The sequence below is a fragment of the Schistocerca cancellata genome, chromosome 2 (genome assembly GCF_023864275.1).
Source record: "Schistocerca cancellata isolate TAMUIC-IGC-003103 chromosome 2, iqSchCanc2.1, whole genome shotgun sequence".
NCBI classification, from domain to species: domain Eukaryota; kingdom Metazoa; phylum Arthropoda; class Insecta; order Orthoptera; family Acrididae; genus Schistocerca; species Schistocerca cancellata.
Genome location: NC_064627.1, coordinates 1,152,339,767 through 1,152,362,163, shown reverse-complemented (window position 1 = coordinate 1,152,362,163; position 22,397 = coordinate 1,152,339,767). Strand labels below are relative to the sequence as shown.

The following is a 22,397-nucleotide window of genomic DNA, read 5'->3' as shown; positions in this document are numbered from 1 at the left end:
GTAAGTGTCATCGTTCTTTACCAATTGTCAAGGATGTATATGCTGAATCTGTACTTCTGACAAACATTTCTTTTTGATTTCTTCACTTTTTCTTTCAATCATTTCCGTTTAGATGCCACCCACTTCCTATTAATTTCATTCCTAAGAGACTTATTCTGCTGTATTCCTTTCTTTTGATGAACATTTTTGTGCATCCTTCTTTCGTCGATCAATTACCCTGCTTGTGCCTCAATTGTTTCTCCGACTTACGCGTTGGTTCTTTTTAGGAATATCCATTCCTCATCAGCTTAATTGCCTAGTGTGGTTTCACTGTCGCAGCATCGGACCAGGGAGAACTTCAGTCGCACATCATCATTACCCAGTATTCAGGTGTACTGCTTCTTTCGAATAGATTCTTCTTAACGACAGTTTTAAACTTTCGCATACTCTTTGTCATTACTAAATTGTCGTCTGAGGTCGTCGCCGAAAACCGGACCCAGAATTTTCCCGTTAGCAGCCAGCGGTGTTGTCTACTGTAACACGCTGTCTACTGTAACACGGATGTCGTGGTATACGGCCGATAAAGTAACAACTTGAAATAAGGATTTCGATACGTGTGGTGTCTACAATCTGTATTCTGGACGTCTCATACAGACAGTAATTCCTCGTTTCTCTCACACTACCACCATTTACTGAGCGTTGAATAAAAGTCTTGCACTTGGTCAAAAACCCGTACCGTAATTTGGGATGTGCCCTGTCTGCCAAAAAAGATTTTATTTGTTGTCAGATAGGGCACTACGTATGAATCAGCAACTTGCTCAGATGTTTAAGGGCTGTGAATAGCACAGAGAAGTAGAGACAGTTACTTAGTTTACTGTAAATGCGGCATTGGCCTTATCGATCATGAGCCTATTTCTATTCCCTTCTGTCGAGTGCGTTGGTTGTCCATTCTGAACTGACGTTCATCGTTGCTGTGCCATCTCGAATACTGTTTCGCCATCTAAGTCTGGGTCTTCGTGATTCTCCCGTTTATCTATTCCCATCAAAAAAAGTTTTACATCACCCCAGTTCCCAGAACTCCTAAAGATAGACTTTGACTGTGGATACTGTATCACAGATACAGTCCCGTTGACTGTTCAGAGGTGTCACTAAATCCGCTCAAAGGTGAAACAACCATGCATGAGCAGCGCGAGGTCGTCTTTGCAACTACGACACCACGCAGCGCGGTTCAGATGGGCCCAACAACATGCCGAGTGCACCGCTCAGGATTGGCATCACGTTCTCTTCGCCGATGAGTATCGTGTATGCCTTTAACCAGACAATCGTCGGAGACGTGTCTGGAGGCAACCTGGTCAGGGTTAACGCCTTAGACACACTGTCCAGCGAGTGCAGCAAGGTGGAGGTTACCTGCTGTTTTGGGGTGGCATTATGTGGGGCCGACGTACGCCGCTGGTGGTCATGGAAGGCGCCGTAACGGCTGTACGATACGTGAATGCCATCCTATGGCCGATAGTGCAGCGCATTTTTTGAATGACTTACTCGAGGATAACGACATCGCTCGACTAGAATGGCCAGCATTTTCTCCAGACATGAACCCTCAGAAACATGCCTGGGATAGTTTGTAAAGGGCTGTTTATGGACAGCGAGACCCATCAACCACTCTGAGGTATTTACGCCGAATCGCTGTTGAGGAGCGGGACAATCTGGATCAACAGTGCCTTGATGAATTTGTGGATAGTATGCCACGACGAATACAGGCATGCATCAATGCAAGAGGACGTGCTACTGGGTATTAGAGGTATCGGTGTGTACAGCAATCTGGACGACCACATCTGAAGGTCTCGCTGTATGGTAGTACAACATGCAATGTGTGGTTTTCATGAGCAATAAAAAGGGCGGAAATGATGTTTATGTTGATGTCTATTCCAATTTTCTGTACAGTTTCCGGAACTCTCGGAACCGAGGTGATGCAAAACTTTTTTTGATGTTTGCATTTACCTAGAGAATGCTGCTGCTGATAGTCTGTTCTCTGACATTGCTGCTGTGTGATCAAACCAGGTCAACCTTCGCTTCTTTAGCACTTCTACGATATTACGGTGCTTGTTCAACTACCGCAGTTGTTCTTTCTATCTTATTCTCCGTCCTATGTTATTTTCGTCGAATACAAGCTGATTTTTTAAAAATGTTTTCGTTTTGGATATTAATAGTCTTTGTTCATCTCAGTTTCATTTTCTTCTTGTCTCAGTTTACAAGACGGGGCCTGTAGGAGATTTTTAAATATTTTTTTGTCTGACGTCAGTTATGATCAGTAGCCTTATAATTTCTCATGTAGCCTGGGGTAGCATCTTGCATGAAATGGGAATATGGCGACTTAGATGCGAGTCAGAAGCAGTTCCTTACTTTTTTTCTTGAAACCTATGGAATGTTCGCCGGCTGCTTTTAAACCTAGCCGGTGGGTACGAATTTCAACTGCAGAGGTGTAACTTCGCGCCTACTTAAAAATCAATCAAGCAATCAAAATCAAGCCTCCGAGAAAATTCTGTAAGTTTTTTCTGTTAAGAAAGGACTTTAGTACAGTTTCTGGCGTGCTCTTCCTGAACCGTGACTGGGCGAGCAACTGACGCTGTTGTGTGTTGGCCTCTAGCCCCCACCCCCCCACCCCGCCCCCCTCCATAACATGTACAAGCAGAACGTTGCGTCAGGGAAGAAACGAACAAGATATTCTGTGGTCACTCAGAGTATCTGGAGAGTACGGACATTATGTTGTAGGGAGGAGACGTAACTTTAAGTCGGGTTTTGTCTCTTGAGTCAGCTCTCAGTAAACCCTGTTGGTGTCAGCACCTTTAGCAATAGGTTGTGAATGACGATCGTTAATTTATATTTTGCCGTGTAAAATTTGCACCCACTCATTTGGACGCCCCTATCGTCTCTCGTAGTCAATCTTGTAATTAGTTAGCAGCTACTATCACCAGAGAGATTATACGCCCTCCACCTGTTTATCAATTTTATCGTCCGTATTCTACAAATCCTTCTAGAAACCGACGTGCCCGCCAGTCACAATTTTCTCTTATTATCTTTCACTGTGCAACTAGGCCTTCATAACGGATGCTTGAGTTGTAATCCTCCCGTACGTACATCTTGATCATCACCCAAATTGTCATTATCCTCTCACCACATGTGAAACCTCGCGACCTAGTCACCTACGTTTGGTGATAAGATTGCTGATTATAACTACGAAGGCCTTCGTGGCCAGTGTTATAATGATTAAGATTCTTCTGGGTGTTGTACCGCTTCGTCGAATAAAATACTTTAATTACAAACTTAAAACCGGCGTTTCGACTGCATTACAACGCCCTTCCTCAGGGCAAGACTGGTTTTTCTGGAGGAAAGGTGGCTCTGTTTATTGCAGGCGGTCGGTGTCAGTATGACTTGTATTTGAAACTTTAATGGGTCGAGTGTATAATAGGCTAGTCGTGACGGAAGGGGGAGCGTAGGAAAGAAGCTACTGACTGGCCAGCCTGCTTGTCAGTGATTGGCGACAGTCTGCAAATCAGTGCCTGGCTTCTGGCGAGCCCGTTTTCTTCATAGTGTGCGCGTAAATGCCCTGACAGTTCGCCTGTAGCTGTTTGTGTAGGCTGTCCCGATGCATGACTTCAGATTTTCCTATTTGTATCCAGATATTCTGTCTTCTCTCCATTAAAACGTAGTATAGTTTTTTCAGCCATTTTTTATTCTTTTGATTAATTATGTTTTGGAACTACTAATTAATGCTATAACATCTACATTGGCAAGTGTAATAATGCTTACATCCCGCAGTTGGGTCCATTAGGGTTACTTTCAATAGATTATCCATCAATCTTCTGTTAGACGAGGTTAATGTAAGTGAAATGGCGATCCCTTGTCTCAGCCCAGTGTAGACTTTGAAGAGCCTCAATAAATCTGAAGAAGGGCATGATTCCAACAAGCCTTTTTAAATTACTGTATTTGCACCACTAGTTTCAGACACTTTTCGTTTTCAAACGCATCTACATGTGCAGATACGGACACATCGTTATCAGTTCGTCAAAAACTCGCGCGTCATGCAGATCTGTTCTCAGCACGGTCGTCAACGACCATCTTATCAAATCACACTCTACGCACTTCTGTGTGTGATTTGTAGTAAAAATTACAAGAAGATGGCCGTTGACGACCGTGCTGTGCACAGATGTGCATGGCATGAGGTTTTGTTTAACGAACTGATAACGATGTGTCCATGTCTGTTACTGTAGATGCACCTGAAAATGGGGCAGTGTCGGAAACTAGCAGTTAAAGTAATTTAAAACACAGTCTGAAAGAATCATGCAGTTTTTCATCATCATCATCGTCATCGCCGTCGTCGTCGTCGTCGTCAGCATCATCTTCTTCATCTTATACTGCTACTTACTCGTCTTCCTCCTAAAGCCTATTTCCTTCGCTACTCCAGAGTCTACCCGAGCGGTTGTCCATCCATCTTTTCCTTGAGCGTCCAGTATTTCCTTTACCTATTAGTGATTTATTTCTTACCATTTTCACAATCTTCCGTTTATCCGTGCCATCTGTTCGTTCCATTCATGATTTCTGTTATGTACCCACTCATTAAAGGGGCCCAATTTACGTTCTTTTCTAATGCTTTCTCTTCTCTCTCTGTTTCTCAGAGCCTTCCCTGTAATCCTTCGAAGAATGTTCATTTCTGTGGTTTCCAAAAGTCTTTGTTGATGTTTCAGGTCTTGTCTCAGCTGTGTATGCCATAACTGTCTAACTATTGTTTTATTTATTCCTGCCTTTACATCTTTCCATATATGCTTACCTTTCCAATTTATATATTTAAGAGCCGGCCGAGCGGTTCTAGGCGCTTCAGTCCGGAACCGCGCTGCTGCTACGGTCGCAGATTCGAATCCTGCCTCGGGCATGGTTTTGTGTGATGTCTTTAGTTTGGATAGGTTTAAGTAGTTCTAAGTCCCTCTGATGACCTCAGATGTTAAGTCCCCTAGTGCTTAGAGCCATTTGAACCATTTTTATATATTTAAGCACTCTGGCACTATTTTTGCTTTTGTTACTTGTTCTCTAACTTCCTTCACGACATTTCCACTGTCGCTGGACAGTCTCTTTCTTCCATTAGCCTATTGTACCAGGCGGCAGCTTTGAAGGTCTGAGCTGACGAGAGAAAAAGAAAGACTCCCTCGGGCCCGAAAACCTAATGCCATTGTGGTCGAGAACATAAGAATTGACCAAGAGAGTCCGGCAGGAGAGGCAACAGGAGGGGCTTGACGCCAGTAATTTCAAGTACCGTCGTCAAACTCAGCTCACGGACCTACGGTCGCTGACGCGTGTATTCCCTTAGTTGTTTTTCACATTTTTTTGAAATTTTCAGTTTCCCCTACCGGTGTCTGTATATGACATAAAGTTTTCTCTCTACCAATTTCAACGAATCTGCTTAATTTTGAGGATATTTGAAATTTACAAATCGTGCTTAGGCGTGTCTGACGATGTATGCTATCACAGGCCTTTTGAAATCTAGAAACATAGGAACATCTGCATTGTAACTTTCCTCCCCGTGAATAAAAGATCCAGTGTGGATTTTTTTCTCTGGAAAACGTACTGTTAGTCATCAATTAGTTATTCAGTTAAGTGGAATAGCCTGTTTAACATACAAATAAAAGATCTAAAGATATCAGGAAACAAAAATAAGAAATAACGTTCAGAAACGACCGGCTGCAATTGCACGGCTTCGGTGTCATCCTGACTCACCGGAGATGACCATGTCGAGGTACTGGCAGCCCATGACCTGCTCGTAGCTGGGCTGCCCCCCACTCTTCTCCATCAGCTCGTCCACCTCCCTCTGCAGCCGCCTCTGGACGTCCTGGTGTGTGGCCAGCAGGTAGCTGCAGAAGGTCAGTGCAGTGGACACGGTGTCGAAGCCGGCGATGAAGAATATCATCGCCTGGGCCGCTATGTCCTCGTCCGTGAGATCTGCCGCAATGAGAGGAACACTGTGGGCCAAGTAAGGAAAAAAAATGCTCTAATAAAGATTCCGTTCTATATTTATAGCTCTCTCTGGTGACCACATTGCAAAAATAATGAAAGTGAGGTCCCCTCTTATCGTAGAATGCCATTCTTTTTATCATCTATACGTGTTTCGGGACTTATGGGACAAAAAATGATTCTTTATTTAAGTTTAAAAGAATACAAGTAAATTAGAAAAACAGAAGTTACGTCTTCGCGTTTGCTATTGTCGTCTTCTTATTCCGAGAAGATATTATGTGTTGTTCAAGCCCTGTTCAAGTTTACTCGGGCCTCAGAAAGTCTTTTGTTTATAATGGTGTTTTCGATTTAGTTAAACTGGTCTTTGCATGGTAAATAAATTCATGAAAGTACTGAGCCCCACGTCTGTACAACAGCCAGTCCCAACTCTAATCCACGTCAATCCGACACTAAATCTTTTAAGATTCTATGGAAAGACCACATCACGACAAAAGACTGTCTCGTTTTAAATTTTTGTGATGTGGACCCCCAGGCCGCAACCTACAAACCTGTGCATAAATCAGGCCCTGCACTGAATGCATGTAGAACTGTACTGTGACGTGCACGGCAGGGGGCGCACCTCGCCGTATACGGCTAATCAGTGTAAACTCGCAGAAAGTTTCTCCTGCCCAGTGCTGTTCTTAACGTAACGCTTCCTCCTGCCGGCTACTTACACCTGCGTTTGCCCTCGGCGGTGCCGTTCTTCTGCCCGTCCTCAGGTGCCAACTCGCCACGGCGCGCCTGCATGAGCAGGTGGATCATGTCGTGGCGGATGATTCCTTGCTTCTCTCGAGTCTGAATTGTCTCTACCACCAAAGACTTGAAGAAACTCACCGCCTTCTGACTGAAGAAGGGAATACCCAGCATCTGAAGTTCATAAAGTAAATGAAATCATTCTTTTGTTACACTATAACTAAAGTGCCTCTACATGCCTGCGTAGTTTACAAACGGTGCATATTACGAACCTCCATCATCCTTGCAGATATAAAATAGCCGAAACTGACGAATGGGCTGATATTGGACAGATCTCGGCCCGTGGTGAAGAACTCGTTGTCAGGTTCGGACAATGAGTCCACTTTGACACCAAACGCTGTAGTCGCAATCACGTCGTTAGTGACGCGTCTGAAGAAGTCCCTCAGCTCTAGTGTTAGGACCTTCTCCTTCTGGGAACAAACTGCACCAGAAAGAGTAATGATTACACAGAAATAATTCTTACGAGTTGAAATCATAAAAATTCTTGTCAATAGTAATAAAGAAACAAAAATAAAAAAAATCCAATCGCAAATGAATAATGTGTAAGTAGGCTGTTTAGGTTTCTATGTTGGTAACGCCATGTAGCGCTCTGCATTAAAATCACTGGCTGTGCTGTGTGCAGTCTGTGGCTGGTTGGCATTGTTGGAATGTTCGCCATTGTAGTGTTGGGCAGTTGGATGTTAACAGTGCGTAGCATTGCGAAGTTGGAGGTGAGCCGCCAGCAGTGGTGGATGTGGGGAGAGAAATGGCGGAATTTTGAGAGCGGATGATCTGGACGTGTATCCATCAGAGACAGTAAATTTATAAGACTGGACGTCATGAACTGCTTTTGAACACTATTAAGGTAAATACATTGTTTGTTCTCTATCAAAATCTTTCATTTGCTAACTATGCCTATCAGTAGTTAGTGCCTTCAGTAGTTTGAATCTTTCATTTAGCTGGCAGTAGTGGCGCTAGCTGTATTGCAGTAGTACGAGTAACGAAGATTTTTGTGAGGTAAGTGATTTGTGAAAGGTATAGGTTAATGTTAGTCAGGGCCATTCTTTTGTAGGGATTTTTGAAAGTCAGATTGCGTTGCGATAAAAACATTGTGTGTCAGTTTAGTGTTGATCAGAATAGGCAAAGAGTGAAATGTCTGAGTACATTCAGTTCTGCTCAGCTGTGTCAAAATCAAATAATGTAAGAGGTTTATCAGCACAGTACTTCACTAATTTTTCTAAGGGTATGTTTCATATGGCGACCTTACCAGGATACCTCACTGGAATCTTCTGATTTTTTCTTGTAGTTTCTTTAATTAGTGTAGCTATTGTTTATTGCTAGCGCATAAGTATAGAGAGAATTTCCGTTGTAGTTGTAGTTTTTCATTGTTGTACAGTAAAGCACTTGTGGCATGCATGTACATTTGCACCAAGTATTTCGCAGCTGCGCTTGCAATTAACGAGATATTATTTTCAATGCTATGTTAATGTGTTTTCTTATTTTGCTCTTCAAATTGTGCTTTTCTGTGTTGTCATGTGAAATATTGTGACAATAATGGCGTGTGAAAAACGTAATACTAGGCTCCAAAGTAAACTGAGAAATGACAGTGAAGACGAAAGCAGTGTGTTAGCGCCATCGTGTAATGAATTAACTAATGTTCAAAGTAGTAATTTGGAATTGTGCATAGGGAAATGGAGCGGGCTGCAAATAATAGTGTAGACAGTGAAACAATTAGTGAACAGGGAAGCATTATCGATCGATCGGTCGGCAACAGCTCGCCTCAGGAATCAGAAATGACAGGACACAATCTCGCAAATACTGTAGATTCAGTTTTTGGGTCCTCACCGTTTTCTCAAATAAGTCAAGACACATTTTCTGCTTGTCAAGATGTGAATGTTGCTGGTGCAAATTCACAGCTGAAAAGCACTGAGGAACATGTTTCATACACCAGTTCATTGTTATTATAATTAATACAACAAATGAGACAAAAGCTTCAAAAGTTAGTGATGATGGAACAAAATCAGAGACAAACATAGCAAAAGTTTCAAAAGTTAGACACAATGGAACAAAATCTTCGAAAGTTAGACACAATGGAACAAAATCTTCAAAAGTTAGACACAATGGAACAAAATCTTCAAAAGTTAGACACCACACTTGAACAAACACGTGAAGATTTAACTACTGAGTTACATAACATCGAATCGAAATGTCAAAAAGTCTGTAATGACGTAAAAACACAAATTTGTGAGCATTTTCAACCTATTTTCTCGTGGCATCAAAATGCATTACAGAATCACGAAGCAGCCATAAAAGAACTGCTAACTATTATTCACGAAAATCATGAGGTTAAGCTACTTGCAAAAACTCAGGAAAACTTAAAGGACACAGTAGATACTCTGAAAATTGGTTCAGAAAGACACATGGAGGAAATTAGTTCATTATCAGAGAAAGTAGTCGAACTTTCGGATCAGCTAAATAATTTATCTACGAAGGTAGATGATAATCTGAATGACACAAGACCGGTAGTCTTTGATGATACAGAAGAGTACGAACAAATTAGGAAATTCAAACAAAATCAGAATCAAATTAATACGCAACACCAAAGAGAAATCCGGGAAGTACAAGATCAGTTGACACAGGTAATACAAGAATTACATATTTCAGAGGACACTCGCGATCCAATACGGGAAGAGGGGCATAGAAATACGGAACTGCCACAAAATAATAACACAGGGCACTTCGGAAATTATGAAAGAAATTGGTAAGGTACACCGAATTTTGAGATGGAACCGCGGAAACGACGTAACAATGACCGACTTGCGACTCGCCAACATGATTGTAACTATAAGCTGTTTATTACTACACGTAAATTCAAAACATTTAAGAATTCCAGCAACGACATTCATCCACAAGCGAGGCTTCATTAATTCTCTCATTGTTTTCCTCCCAACTGGTCATTAGAGCACAGATTAGAATTGATATTTAGAGACCGAACCAGCTGTAAGAATGCGATCGGTCATTCATGATTGTCACAGTGAAGGAGAATTTTTATCATGCCTTCCTCTCAGCATATTGGTCTCAAGCTACACAAGACCGAGTAATACATAGCATCATAATGATGAAACATTTCGAACAATCTGAATTTTCCAGTCTTGTGAAATATTTTGAAGACATGTTGCACAAGAATCAGTACCTGTCAAATCCATACAGCCCCTCAGAACTCATCCGCATTTGCTTAATCAATTTGCCTGAACATTTACGACATATTATTTTGGCAGGACGTTGCAAAGACAACATTGAAGTTTTTCAGGGACTGTTACAAGAACTGGAAATTGACACTGACAATCGTGGGACACGAAAACAGGAACACAACAATTACAGGTCATATCCATCACAATTCCGCGATGAAAGAAATAATAACTGGACACGACAAGGCTATTCTTACAATGTAAATCGTGACCAAAAGAGACACAACCCGTATGACAACCATTGGCAGAGTAGTAATAATTACAGGGAAAGATCACCTCTCTGCGGTAATGACTATCACAGAGACAATCAGAGAAACAGACAATATGGGAACCAAAATAATTATTGTCAAGAGAGACAGAATAACGTCAGACGCAACAGTTATGGTTATGATTCCGGGAGAAATCCTTCACCACATGACCGACAAAAAAGAAACTATGTAAACTACTGACAAAACGACAGCCCTGAATTTCATCAGAACTGGCATGATTCAAACAGGGCAGGGCCCTCTTGACAAGGTGAATTTGTAGAAGTTAGATCTCCAAATCCCAATAACGACGCGTGTCAACAAAGAGACAATAGGCAATGCCTCACACCGCTGGCAGCCACAAAACGTACTTATGAAGCTGACGATGTAGCTGCCGTGGCTAGTAGTTACGTATAAATGGAAGACATTAGGGACATCTTACTCCAGGAACACGACGTAAACCATAACAACATTACATATCCTGTGATTCACATTACAGTACATGACGTAAAATTTGTGGCAGTACTTGACTCTGGCAGTCCCATTTCAGTAATTAGCGAAACAGCCTTTAGCAAATGCAACAAATCGAACGATTGCCCCACACTTCCGTTACGTAAGATTAAATTACAAGGTGCAATCGTTGGAAAAAGTGTAGATGTATGCCAACAAACCAACTTGAATTCTTTTGTCAAAGCCACAGATTCTCTATGAACTTTCTTATTGTTCCATTATTGTCGACGAAAATTATATTGGGAGTAGACTTTTTGAATGAATACAGAGTAATCTTAAACTTTCACGATGCTGAAATAAGTTTAGAGAAAGAAGGTAAGTCAAATTTGGAGATTGTCTCTCAAACCATGACGAGGAAAATAATCAGCTTTACCTTCTGTTAGACAACAGTTCGGAATTTTCGACGGAACTAGACACTAACAATCACTCTGCAAGTACTGACAGGGATGATATCGACGGCATATTTGATACTAATGAGTTAATTCAGTATAAAATTCAAAGAATTGAGAACTGTAATGACACTGATAGGCAGGACCTTTTTGAGATTTTACAAATACATTCCACAGTTTTTTCTCACAAAACAGGAACAATCAAGGGATTTCAATACCAATTTCGTGTTCGTGAGCATACTAAATTTTGTGTTAGACCATATGTAATTCCAGCACATTATAGGGACTGTGTTAGAACAGAAATACAATCTATGCTTGAGGATGGCATTATTGAGCCTGCAGTAGGCTCATACAACAATCCATTACAAGTCGTTGAGAAGAAAAATGGATCGATCAGGCTTGTCTTAGAATCGAGACAAATCAATACTATCATCATTCATGAAACAGACAGCCCGCAAACGATGGAAGAACTTCTTCAAAATTTTAATGGTGTAAAAGTGTTGTCTTCTATTGATCTCAGATCCGGCTTTTATCAGATCGAACTTCATCCAGAATGTAGAAAATACACAGCTTTTCTTTGTTTCGGCGTTTGTTATCAATTTCGGAAACTTCCTTTTGGTTTGAACATTTCTTCGGCAGTGTTCATACGCGGGCTAAATTCCATATTACCTGATTTCTTAAAACGTCACATCACCTTATATGTGGATGATATTCTAATAGCAGAAGCCTCATGGCAACAACATAATCGCATCCTCAACAGTTTGTTACGTATTTTTGCAGAATCTGGAATTACAGTTAACTTCGAAAATTCTGAATTGAGTAGGTCAATGGTGAGGTTTTTGAGACATATTATTTCTTCTGTAGGCATTCAGCCAGAGCCTGAACAGTTAGAAGCAATCAGAGCCATTCCAGTTCCATCCACAAAAAAACAAGTCCGCAGTGTTCTAGGTCTCGTAAATTTTTACCGTCGTTTTCTGAATATGCAAATTCTAGTTGCACCAAAACTTTGTTCTCTCACTGGAAAAAATACTATTTGGAACTGGAACGAACAAGCACAGTTGGAATTCCATTCTTTGAAAGAATCGCTACTTAACGTGCCAATACTAGCTCATCCAGATCTGTCACAAGATTTCTGCCTTAGCACGGATTCTTCTAAAGTCGGTCTTGGTGTCCATTTATTTCAAGAAGCCATATAAAATGACACTACTGTTCAGAAAACCATAGATTTTGCTAGCTGAGTGTTAACAAAATCTGAAAAAAATTATTCCGTTACTGAACTAGAAGCTTTAGCTATCGTTTGGGCATTTAACAAATTCCTTTTCTTTCTTTCTGGTAAGCACGTAAAATTATACAGTGATCATGATGCATTACAATTTCTTATGTCTTCAAAATTAAATCATGACAGATTAAAACGTTGGGCATTGTTTCTGCAAGAATTCCACTTCACAATAGTCTATATTCCCAGCAAGGAGGACATTGTTGCGGACGCACTGTCACGCGCACCGGCTGGGCTTGAGAAAAGTAACACAGAAGGCAACCTCGAGAAAAATTTCAGTATTCTTTACATTCAGAAAGTCGCCTTTGAAAACTTCATCACCACATCTTTAAAGGACATTGCCCATGAACAAGATAAAGATACGATTTGGAAAGACATCAAAAGTAAAAGGCATGAAAAGACACACACACAGATTCGGCATTATTATCTGGTTAGAAACAACATACTCTTCGAACGCTGCACTGTTGATGACAAGCTATGGGTACTCTGCATTCCAGACGATTTTGTTAATAAGCTCATTTGGTACATCCATTTCAGCTGCGCACATTTTGGTCCACAAAAATGTTATATTCTTTGAACGACTTGTTATTTTAACAATATGGAAAAGAGAATTCGAAGGGTCTTGTCTATTCGTAAACTTTGTCAAAAGGCGAAACCATCTACTACCTCACATCGTGCTCCGTTGTTTCCTATCATTCCTTCTAAATTAAAAGAATTTGCTGCTGTTGATCTCTTGGGGCTCCTTGTCAGAACATCGAATGGATTTTCGTACGTTCTAGACACTGTTGAACTTACTTCAAAATTTGTTTCTTTCACTCCGTTACGTAAAGCCACTGGACAGTCTGTATCCAATGCCTTTGTTAAAAATTTCTTATGTGAAGTTTGACACGTTAGTAAAGTCATTTCAGATAACAGACCACAATTCAAATCTGCTGTTTGGTCCCGCATGCTTCGGAACCATAAAATCAAACCTGTTTCTATTTCATTGTACTCACCACATTGTAACCCGTCTGAACGGATTATGAAAGAAATCAATAAGCTTTGCAGACTTTACTGTCACAGAAAGCAACAGCATTGGGACAGATATTTACACTTATTTCAAAACGTGCTGAATGAAATGCCTCATGACTCCACTGCTTTACCACCTACTCTTGTACTGAAGAATGAAGAACCACCGAACAGATTCAGAGAGCTTGTACCTTTCCCAAATACACGTAAACTTCGACACAAAGACATAATTGATTTGGCTATTAAAAATATAAAATCTGCAGCAGACAAAAGGAGAAAACTACACGGTAAAGCAATTGCAAAGAAATTATATGTTGGTCTGAGAGTTTTCATTAAAGCTCATTCATTGTCATATAAGAAGAAACACTTGAGTCACAAATTCTTTCTGATTTACAATGGACCTTACAGAATCCGATTTATACCACATGATAATTGCGTCGAAGTTGAAACTCTGCGTACTAGGAAGAGTAAAGGATTGCACCACATTTCACATGTAAAACCGTTTATTGGAAAATAATCTGCTTTTTAACTTAGTCTTTGCCATAAAATTTTTCACTTCACGCTACTAGTACGCTTTGTCACACTTAGAAACTGTTGTCATGCAACAATGTTTTGAAGTTAACTATCCAGTCAAGAACATAGGGAACATATTTGGACAGTTACTACCACTGCATTTTGATAGTGAACAGAGGACACAGTGTTACTGTGTGTGTGTATATTTTTGCTTGTTAGTTGCACGATTACGTAACGAATATAAGACTTACACACTTAGAACATATACTGCTAATGAGATTTTAATGCAACATTTTGGTCTACTTGAAAAGACATTCTTTATTTGAAGTACTTTCTGTGAGATTAAAGATGACTTAGTATTTGGTTTCTTTGACAGCTACATGATTATATCACGACAATACTAATGTGGGACACAATTTACATTGTTGCTTTTGTGCTGTATCTGCTTTATATCTGCACAGTTTTTCTGAATTCTTCTGGAAGGTAAAACATGTTTTAGTAGTAACTTTTGTGCTACAGCTACAATGAGACAACCTTTTTTGTAGCACAACAATACGTTACAGTGTAGTACTTTCTTGATCACGGTACTGTACGTAATAACTACAAAATCTATACGCATAACATTTCGCTTTTGTTTATTATGAGGTAAGTGCATTGACTTCCACAGAACTTTGCTTGCGGACAACGATAATTATGACACTTGGCACATTTTTTACCCTTAACTAATGACAGAGATTATGTTACAACAAGACGCACAATTTAGCGCTGCAGTACACGTATTTGAGTGATAAATTTTGTACTTAAAACATTTATTTTTAAAGATTTTTGAATTACAAAGAAAGTTTTCGGTGATACAATTCATTCCATTGCTGTAATCTGTAACACCTGAGGGTATAATTACATTAATTCTCAGGAGGTACACGCTTACTTTGTGTACCATGTGTGTAGCAAGCACAAGGAGCCCTAGCTAATATGGTATTGGCTTATACAACTTTACACATCGCTACCATATTTCTCTAACACATAAATTACACAGCTATCTGATCATTTAACTGAGAGAGACAAACATTTTCTTTACTACATCATTGACAGATGTTTACGTAATTACACAGTTGGAAAACTTCAGACTTATGAAATTGTATATAGTCTGTACTGTGTGAACTGTTCATATTTTTTCAGAACCATTGTGATACTATGAGAGCTTTGAATGATGTGTTTGGTATGGGATCATGATTTCAAAGTATGATTGAGGAAGGTGACACTATTGAAATGAGCAGAGAATTTTTTTAGATTTTGGAATTATTGCAGAAAGCTACGACGTTTTTGAGATTTGGCTGAGTTTTTATGATTTTATTATTATGATGACAATCTGTATTATTCTGTTGAGGTATGTTTATGATCAATAAGCTGATGCTATATGAGGAATTTGATTATACTATGTATTTATTATGATTAAATATTGAAATGTCTACTAATATGTATATGTGTAATAAAGTAAGGAATAATGAGTAGTGGTGAGGGACACTGGTTTGTGAAAAAGGGTGTTGGAAACCAAGAATCGTACTTTAAGAGTTATGAAAAGTGTGTATATGCGTGAATGTATCACAATGCTAGCGAAAAATTTTTGGACACTGTTAAATTTACAGGATTTTGTTTCTACACATTTGTAACGCAAATTCTCGACCTGTGAAATTTTTATATGAGGCTGTCACTGTAGCGGAAACTGCTGTCGTAAATATTTCGGTAAGAAAGGTAAGTGACCGTGACGTAATGCATTTTGCGCGCCCAGCTGAGAGATAGTCGCCTGAAAAAAGAAAGCCATTAGGTGGAGAAAAAAAGAGGCCATTATCCTCGCTATTGACATTTCTTTGTAGAAAGCATAGCAAATACGACACGCTCAGACTTGAAAACATATGATTACACTGTGGAGCTCTTAATTTATGATATTTACTAAAATGCCTAATGAAATGATGAGAAACATATTACATCTTTTGTCTTTCTAGTTGAGAGATTATTTTTTTGCCTTTGGAGACGTCATTTGCCTAGTGAAGACGTTTCATATGTTGCTTTATATATATATTTGTTCATTTCGTTTAATATCTAATTTCTAGCTGCACTGCAGCATTGGTTAAAATAAAATTTAATAGATGTACTAATATAGATATTTTATGCCTAAAGATCCAGTAAATAATAATTTAATGATCTCCTTCCAAAAAAAAAAAAAAAAAAACGAGGGAGCACAAAAAGACACTTCCCTTCATAGGAATTGCATACATAATTTTTGTCCATGACTCATGACTGGGTAACTTGTTTTGTAGAGTAACTTATCGTGATGCATCAGCCTAGTGTTAAGATGTGACATAGGTATTAGACATGGCCATATTTACTGTAATATTTTCTCTGCTTGAGCTTTGTCATGATTATATATAAGTTATTGCATTTGCTGCTGCTGTTTGCCAGGCATAGTGCTACTGAATTTCACTTTGTATTACTCTGTTAAGCCAGTTTCACTACTGATTTATTTATCTTGTTTGCTGCACATTGCCTTACATTAGTTGTAATATTGCATTTGCTTTGCTAATTTAGATTTACTGCTGCTAGCTTTGCCAATTTGCATTTTTTCATTGCTGTTTGTATAATTGTTTTGTGCTGCTGCATTGCCTCATCCCTTAGTTTATGCATCTGAGCTCAGTAGATTTAAGTTAGCTTAAGAGGGGGTAGACTATATAAGAGAATGAGTTGCAATGAATTGGAAGAAATGCATTGAGAAGTTATACGAAAAAAGTACAGAAAGCAGGTATAGATAGGACTTTTTGGAAATAATGAAGAACGAAGGGAGATCTCCAAGAAGTAAAGAAAGTTTTGTTTGCAAAATACTGCAGTAAAACAAACCCTGTCCTTTCCTTTTATGTTATTCCGCTATGTGTTTGTGTACCCTTGTGTATTTGTGTTCTTCCTGTCTTTATGTGTTTATCTCATGAGAGTTATGTTGTAGAATTTTTCCAATAATATGCCATTTTCTTTGTAAAGATGTTTCACATTATTAATTCTCTTCTGTTTCAATTCTTATGTGTGAAATTAATGTTTCAAAAACTATTCTCATTATTTTATTTATTTACTTATGTCATAATTCCTGTAACACTGATGTATATGTCTATTTCTATTCTTTTGAAAAGCCTGTATTAGTACAAATGTTATCTGTGTTGTTATGTACTTTAATGATGTATATTTTACCTTTGTAAATATATTCTTATGTTGTAAATTTATAATTATATAGACACCAGTTCTTCAAATTAAGTTTCCTTTCACTGTACACATTTCACATGTCATAGTATATGAACAATATGTGAAAAAAAGAGGACTGTTAGTGTTTGGACGTGTGTTAATAATTCAGCAAGGGACTGGGACTGATTAACAGCAATGCTGGTTCTAAGGACAATTACAAAAACTTTGTGAGAGCGCAAGTGGTGGTTTATGGACTTGCTATATTCTCCGCAAGACTCTTTGATGGTGATTGTGCACCTGCACAGTCGCAACAGATGGCTGCTGGCCGTCTATACAAGGACTACAGTGGGTCTGCACCTTTGATGACCCACCAATACCATTATTTCTACAAGGACTGCAGTGGGTCTACACCTCTGGTGGCCCACCAATACCGTAATCTCTAACAGGACTACAGTGGGTCTGCTCTGTGATTACCTGCCTAACAATATTCTTCAACTCTGACTGACTCTGCTGTGGATTTGCTCTGTTGTGGCCCATTACCTGTCTGCATGTCAAGAGTCAGCACTGTCTTTCTGTTGGAAGGACTACACTACTTCTTCAAGACTGCATGGAACCCACTACTTCCGTGTGCATTTTCTTTTACTACTCAGACTTTGAGAAAAACACTGCAATTTTACTGTGATGAATGATCAAGACTGTCTTTTTGGACTGTGAGAAAATTTTAGCTCTTGACCAACATTGTATCAATAAGTGTGTGCATTTGATTTCTTTGTTATTGTAATTATGAAAATTTTTTTCAAATTTGTATTGGCCACTGCCCAAAACAATTTGTAAAATTTTTTGTGGGGAGCATGGGGGCTATGTAAGTAGGCTGTTTAGGTTTTTATGTTGGTAACGCCATGTATCGCTCTGTATGAAAATCACTGGCTGTGCTGTGTGCAGTCTGTGGCTGGTTGGCATTGTAGTGTTGGGCAGCTCGATGTGAACAGCGCGTAGCATTGCGCAGTTGGAGGTGAGGCGCCAGCAGTGGTGGATGTGGGGAGAGAAATGGCAGAGTTTTGAGAGCAGATGATCTGGACGTGTGTCCATCAGAGACAGTAAATTTATGAGACTGGGTGTCATGAACTGCTATACAGGGTGTTACAAAATGGTACGGCCAAACTTTGAGGAAACATTCCTTACACACAAAGAAAGAAAATATGTTATGTGGACATCTGTCCGGAAACGCTTACTTTCCATGTTAGAGCTCATTTTATTACTTGTCTTCAAATCACATTAATCATGGAATGGAAACACACAGCAACAGAACGTGCCAGCGTGACTTCAAACACTTTGTCACAGGAAATGTTCAAAATGTCCTCCGTTAGCGAGGATACATGCATCCACCCTCTGTAGCATGGAATCCCTGATGCGCTGATGCAGCCCTGGAGAATGGCGTATTGTATCACAGCCGTCCACAATACGAGCACGACGAGTCTCTACATTTGGTAGCGGGGTTGCGTAGACAAGAGCTTTCAAATGCCCCCATAAATGAAAGTCAAGAGGGTTGAGGTCAGGAGAGCGTGGATGCCATGGAATTGGTCCGCCTCTACCAATCCATTGCTCACCGAATCTGTTGTTGAGAAGGGTACGAACACTTGGACGGAAATATGCAGGAGCTCCATCGTGCATGAACCACATGTTGCGTCGTACTTGTAAAGGCACATGTTCTAGCGGCACAGGTAGAGTATCCCGTATGAAATCATGATAACGTGCTCCATTGAGCGTAGGTGGAAGAACATGGGGCCCAATGAAGACATCACCAACAATGCCTGCCCAAACGTTCACAGGAAATCTGTGTTGATGACGTGATTGCACAATTGCGTGCGGATTCTCGTCAGCCCACGCATGTTGATTGTGAAAATTTACAATTTGATCACGTTGGAATGAAGCCTCATCTGTAAAGAGAACATTTGCACTGAAATGAGGATTGACACATTCTTGGATGAACCATTCGCAGAAGTGTACCCATGGAGGCCGATCAGCTGGTGATAGTGCCTGCATACGCTGTACATGGTACGGAAACAACTGGTTCTCCTGTAGCACTCTCCATACAGTGACGTGGTCAACGTTACCTAGTACAGCAGCAACTTCTATGATGCTGACATTAGGGTTATCGTCAACTGCACGAAGAATTGCCTCGTCCATTGCAGGTGTCCTCGTCGTTCTAGGTCTTCCCCGTCGCGAGTCATAGGCTGGAATGTTCCGTGCTCCCTAAGATGCCGATCAATTGCTTCGAACGTCTTCCTGTCGGGACACCTTCGTTCTGGAAACCTGTCTCGGTACAAGAGTACCGCGCCACGGCTATTACCCCGTGCTAATCCATATATCAAATGGGCATCTGCCAACTCCGCATTTGTAAACATTGCACTGACTGCAAAACCAGGTTCGTGACGAACACTAACCTGTTGATGCTACGTACTGTAGAGCAATGAGTCGCGTGTCAACACAAGCACCGAATTCAACATTACCTTCCTTCAATTGGGCCAACTGGCGGTGAATCAAGGAAATACAGTACATACTGACGAAACTAAAATGAGCTCTAGCATGGAAATTAAGCGTTTCTGTACACATGTCCACATAACATCTTTTCTTTATTTGTGTGTGAGGAATGTTTCCTGAAAGTTTGGCCGTACCTTTTTGTAACACCCTGTATATATTATGACTTTTGAACACTAATAAGGTAAATACATTGTTTGTTCTCTATCAAAATCTTTCATTTGCTAACTATGCCTATCTGTAGTTAGTGCCTTCAGTAGTTTGAATCTTCTACTCGCTGTATTGCAGTAGTACGAGTAACGAAAATTTTTGTGAGGTAAGTGATTTGTGAAAGGTGTAGGTTAATGTTAGTCAGGGCCATTCTTTTGTAGGGATTTTTGAAAGTCAGACTGCGTTGCGCTAAAAATATTGTGTGTCAGTTTAGTGTTGATCAGAATAGGCAAAGAGTGAAATGTCTGAGTACATTCAGTTCTGCTCAGCTGTGTGAAAATCAAATAATGTAAGAAGTTTATCAGCACAGTAATTCATTAATTTTTCTAAGGGGATGTTTCAAATGGCACAGTTTCAGAATCACCAATTTCAATACTGCAATGCCAGAGTTTGCTAGCTGAGACAGTATTGACATGAAAGCCTCGACGTTTCACTTCAGGCTCTGGAGAGTGCACCAAACAACGTAGTTAAGACAATGTACTCGTATTTTAGAGGAGGTAAGACCAAATAGGAGTCTGATAATCATGAGCAAGATTTCTGGCGGTTCCCGCAGATCGTTTGAGGGGACTGCTGGGATGCTTCATTCATCGAGGTTATGGCAGACTTCGTTCCCACCTACTGGGCAAGGTAGCGCGTGGTTATCAAACTGGTCTCGCATTCGGGAGAAGTGGGGTTCAAATACCTGTGTTGGCCATTCAGATTTAGCGTTTCCGTGCTTTCCCTAAATCGATGAAGACGGAAACCAGGAATTTTTTTTTAAAGCCGATGCCAATTTCTTCATCCAACCTTGTCGTACCAGAACAAGTGCTCCGTCTGTAATGACCTCATCGTTTACTTGACGTAAAGCTACGAGCTTCCTGAATTTTAAAATTTTCTCTGCGAAGGGAGCATTCGGAGAAATTTCTGGCTTACAGGCAGTCATCGTCACCTACACTCCATGATGTTTGAACTTGGCACCAGATAGTAATCCACACGTGAACCATCGAAGACTGACGAAAACGTCTCCTTCATTCCGCAATATACGACAGACTGTGAGTATTCCGCGCATGCGTCTGAATCACGTTGACAGACGGGCCGCAGCGCCCTCGCTCGTGGAGCCGCAGAACTCGCAGTCGGCTGTCCTTGAGTGGCCGCTCGCCCCGTCTTCTCTGTCGTCTTCAGTTTGAGCAAATTGTGGAGAGGAGGGGATTCCACCCATTAGCCAGCTGGTAGCCGCTGCCGCCGTTCATCAGATTTTCCGCTATGCGTATTTTCAGTAATGGGATCCCAAACAGACGTTGCCGTGGCCAAAAATTATTTTTTTATCATACTCCATCGAATCTATGTTAAATGCAACATTCTTCCAAAGTGCGTGCGGTCTGACCTCTGTAAACCGTACCACACTGGCAACGTATTTTGTAAACTCCAGTCTTCCACAATAACAAATGTCCGTGCTGAGGACACTGGTCGGCAAATGCTTACATTTTATACGAAACTCGGCCTGTTTTGCCAACACAATGCGGATCATCTGTCTAAATAGTTCGCACCGTTTAATTAACTTCGGTATTATATCACTTTTTAGAAAGGTCCCTCTCGCAAATTCTTTCTACTAATTGGTAATAAGTTTCAGGAGAACGTCCAGGCTTTGTTCTTGTATGATTTTCCTCGCTTTTGTTCTGTTTCCCTCAACTTTTGCTGTACGTCCAACCACGAACATTTTCATCAGACTGACGGCGACGCAATGGGTGGCCCTGTGTCTTCCCTGGCGTCCAACATTTGTGTGGAGATCATTGAGGAGAGAGAGCTTGAATCAGCAGATCTTAAACCAACTTTATTTTGTAGGTACACTGTTGTTGTTGTGGTCTTCAGTCCTGAGACTGGTTTGATGCAGCTCTCCATGCTACTCTATCCTGTGCAAGCTTCTTCATCTCCCAGTATCTACTGCAACCTACATCCTTCTGAATCTGCTTAGTGTATTCATCTCTTGGTCTCCCTCTACGATTTTTACCCTCCACACTGCCCTCCAATGCTAAATTTGTGATCCCTTGATGCCTCAAAACATGTCCTACCAACCGATCCCTTCTTCTTGTCAAGTTGTGCCACAAACTTCTCTTCTCCCCAATCCTATTCAATACCTCCTCATTAGTTACGTGATATACCCACCTTATCTTCAGCATTCTTCTGTAGCACCACATTTCGAAAGCTTCTATTCTCTTCTTGTCCAAACTAGTTATCGTCCATGTTTCACTTCCATACATGGCTACACTCCATACAAATACTTTCAGAAATGACTTCCTGACACTTAAATCTATACTCGATGTTAACAAATTCCTCTTCTTGAGAAACGCTTTCCTTGCCATTGCCAGTCTACATTTTATATCCTCTCTACGTGATCAAAAGTATCCGGACACCCACAAAAACAAACGTTTCTCATATTAGGTGCATTGTACTGCCACTTACTCCCAGGTACTCCATATCAGCAACCAAAGTAGTCATTAGACATCGC

General features: G+C 40.4%; 1 protein-coding gene across 1 annotated transcript in view; it reads right to left on the bottom strand.

Moving 5' to 3' along the window:
- The window catches only part of LOC126163192 (cytochrome P450 9e2-like), a 66,680-nt gene that overhangs the window by 9,474 nt on the left and 34,809 nt on the right, over positions 1-22,397 (bottom strand). Inside the window, exons 4-6 of the mRNA XM_049920144.1 lie at positions 6,984-7,192; positions 6,693-6,885; positions 5,746-5,967 (exon numbers count right to left, since the gene is read on the bottom strand). Coding sequence (XP_049776101.1) covers positions 5,746-5,967; positions 6,693-6,885; positions 6,984-7,192 — 624 coding nt within the window. The remainder of the gene's footprint in view (positions 1-5,745; positions 5,968-6,692; positions 6,886-6,983; positions 7,193-22,397) is intronic.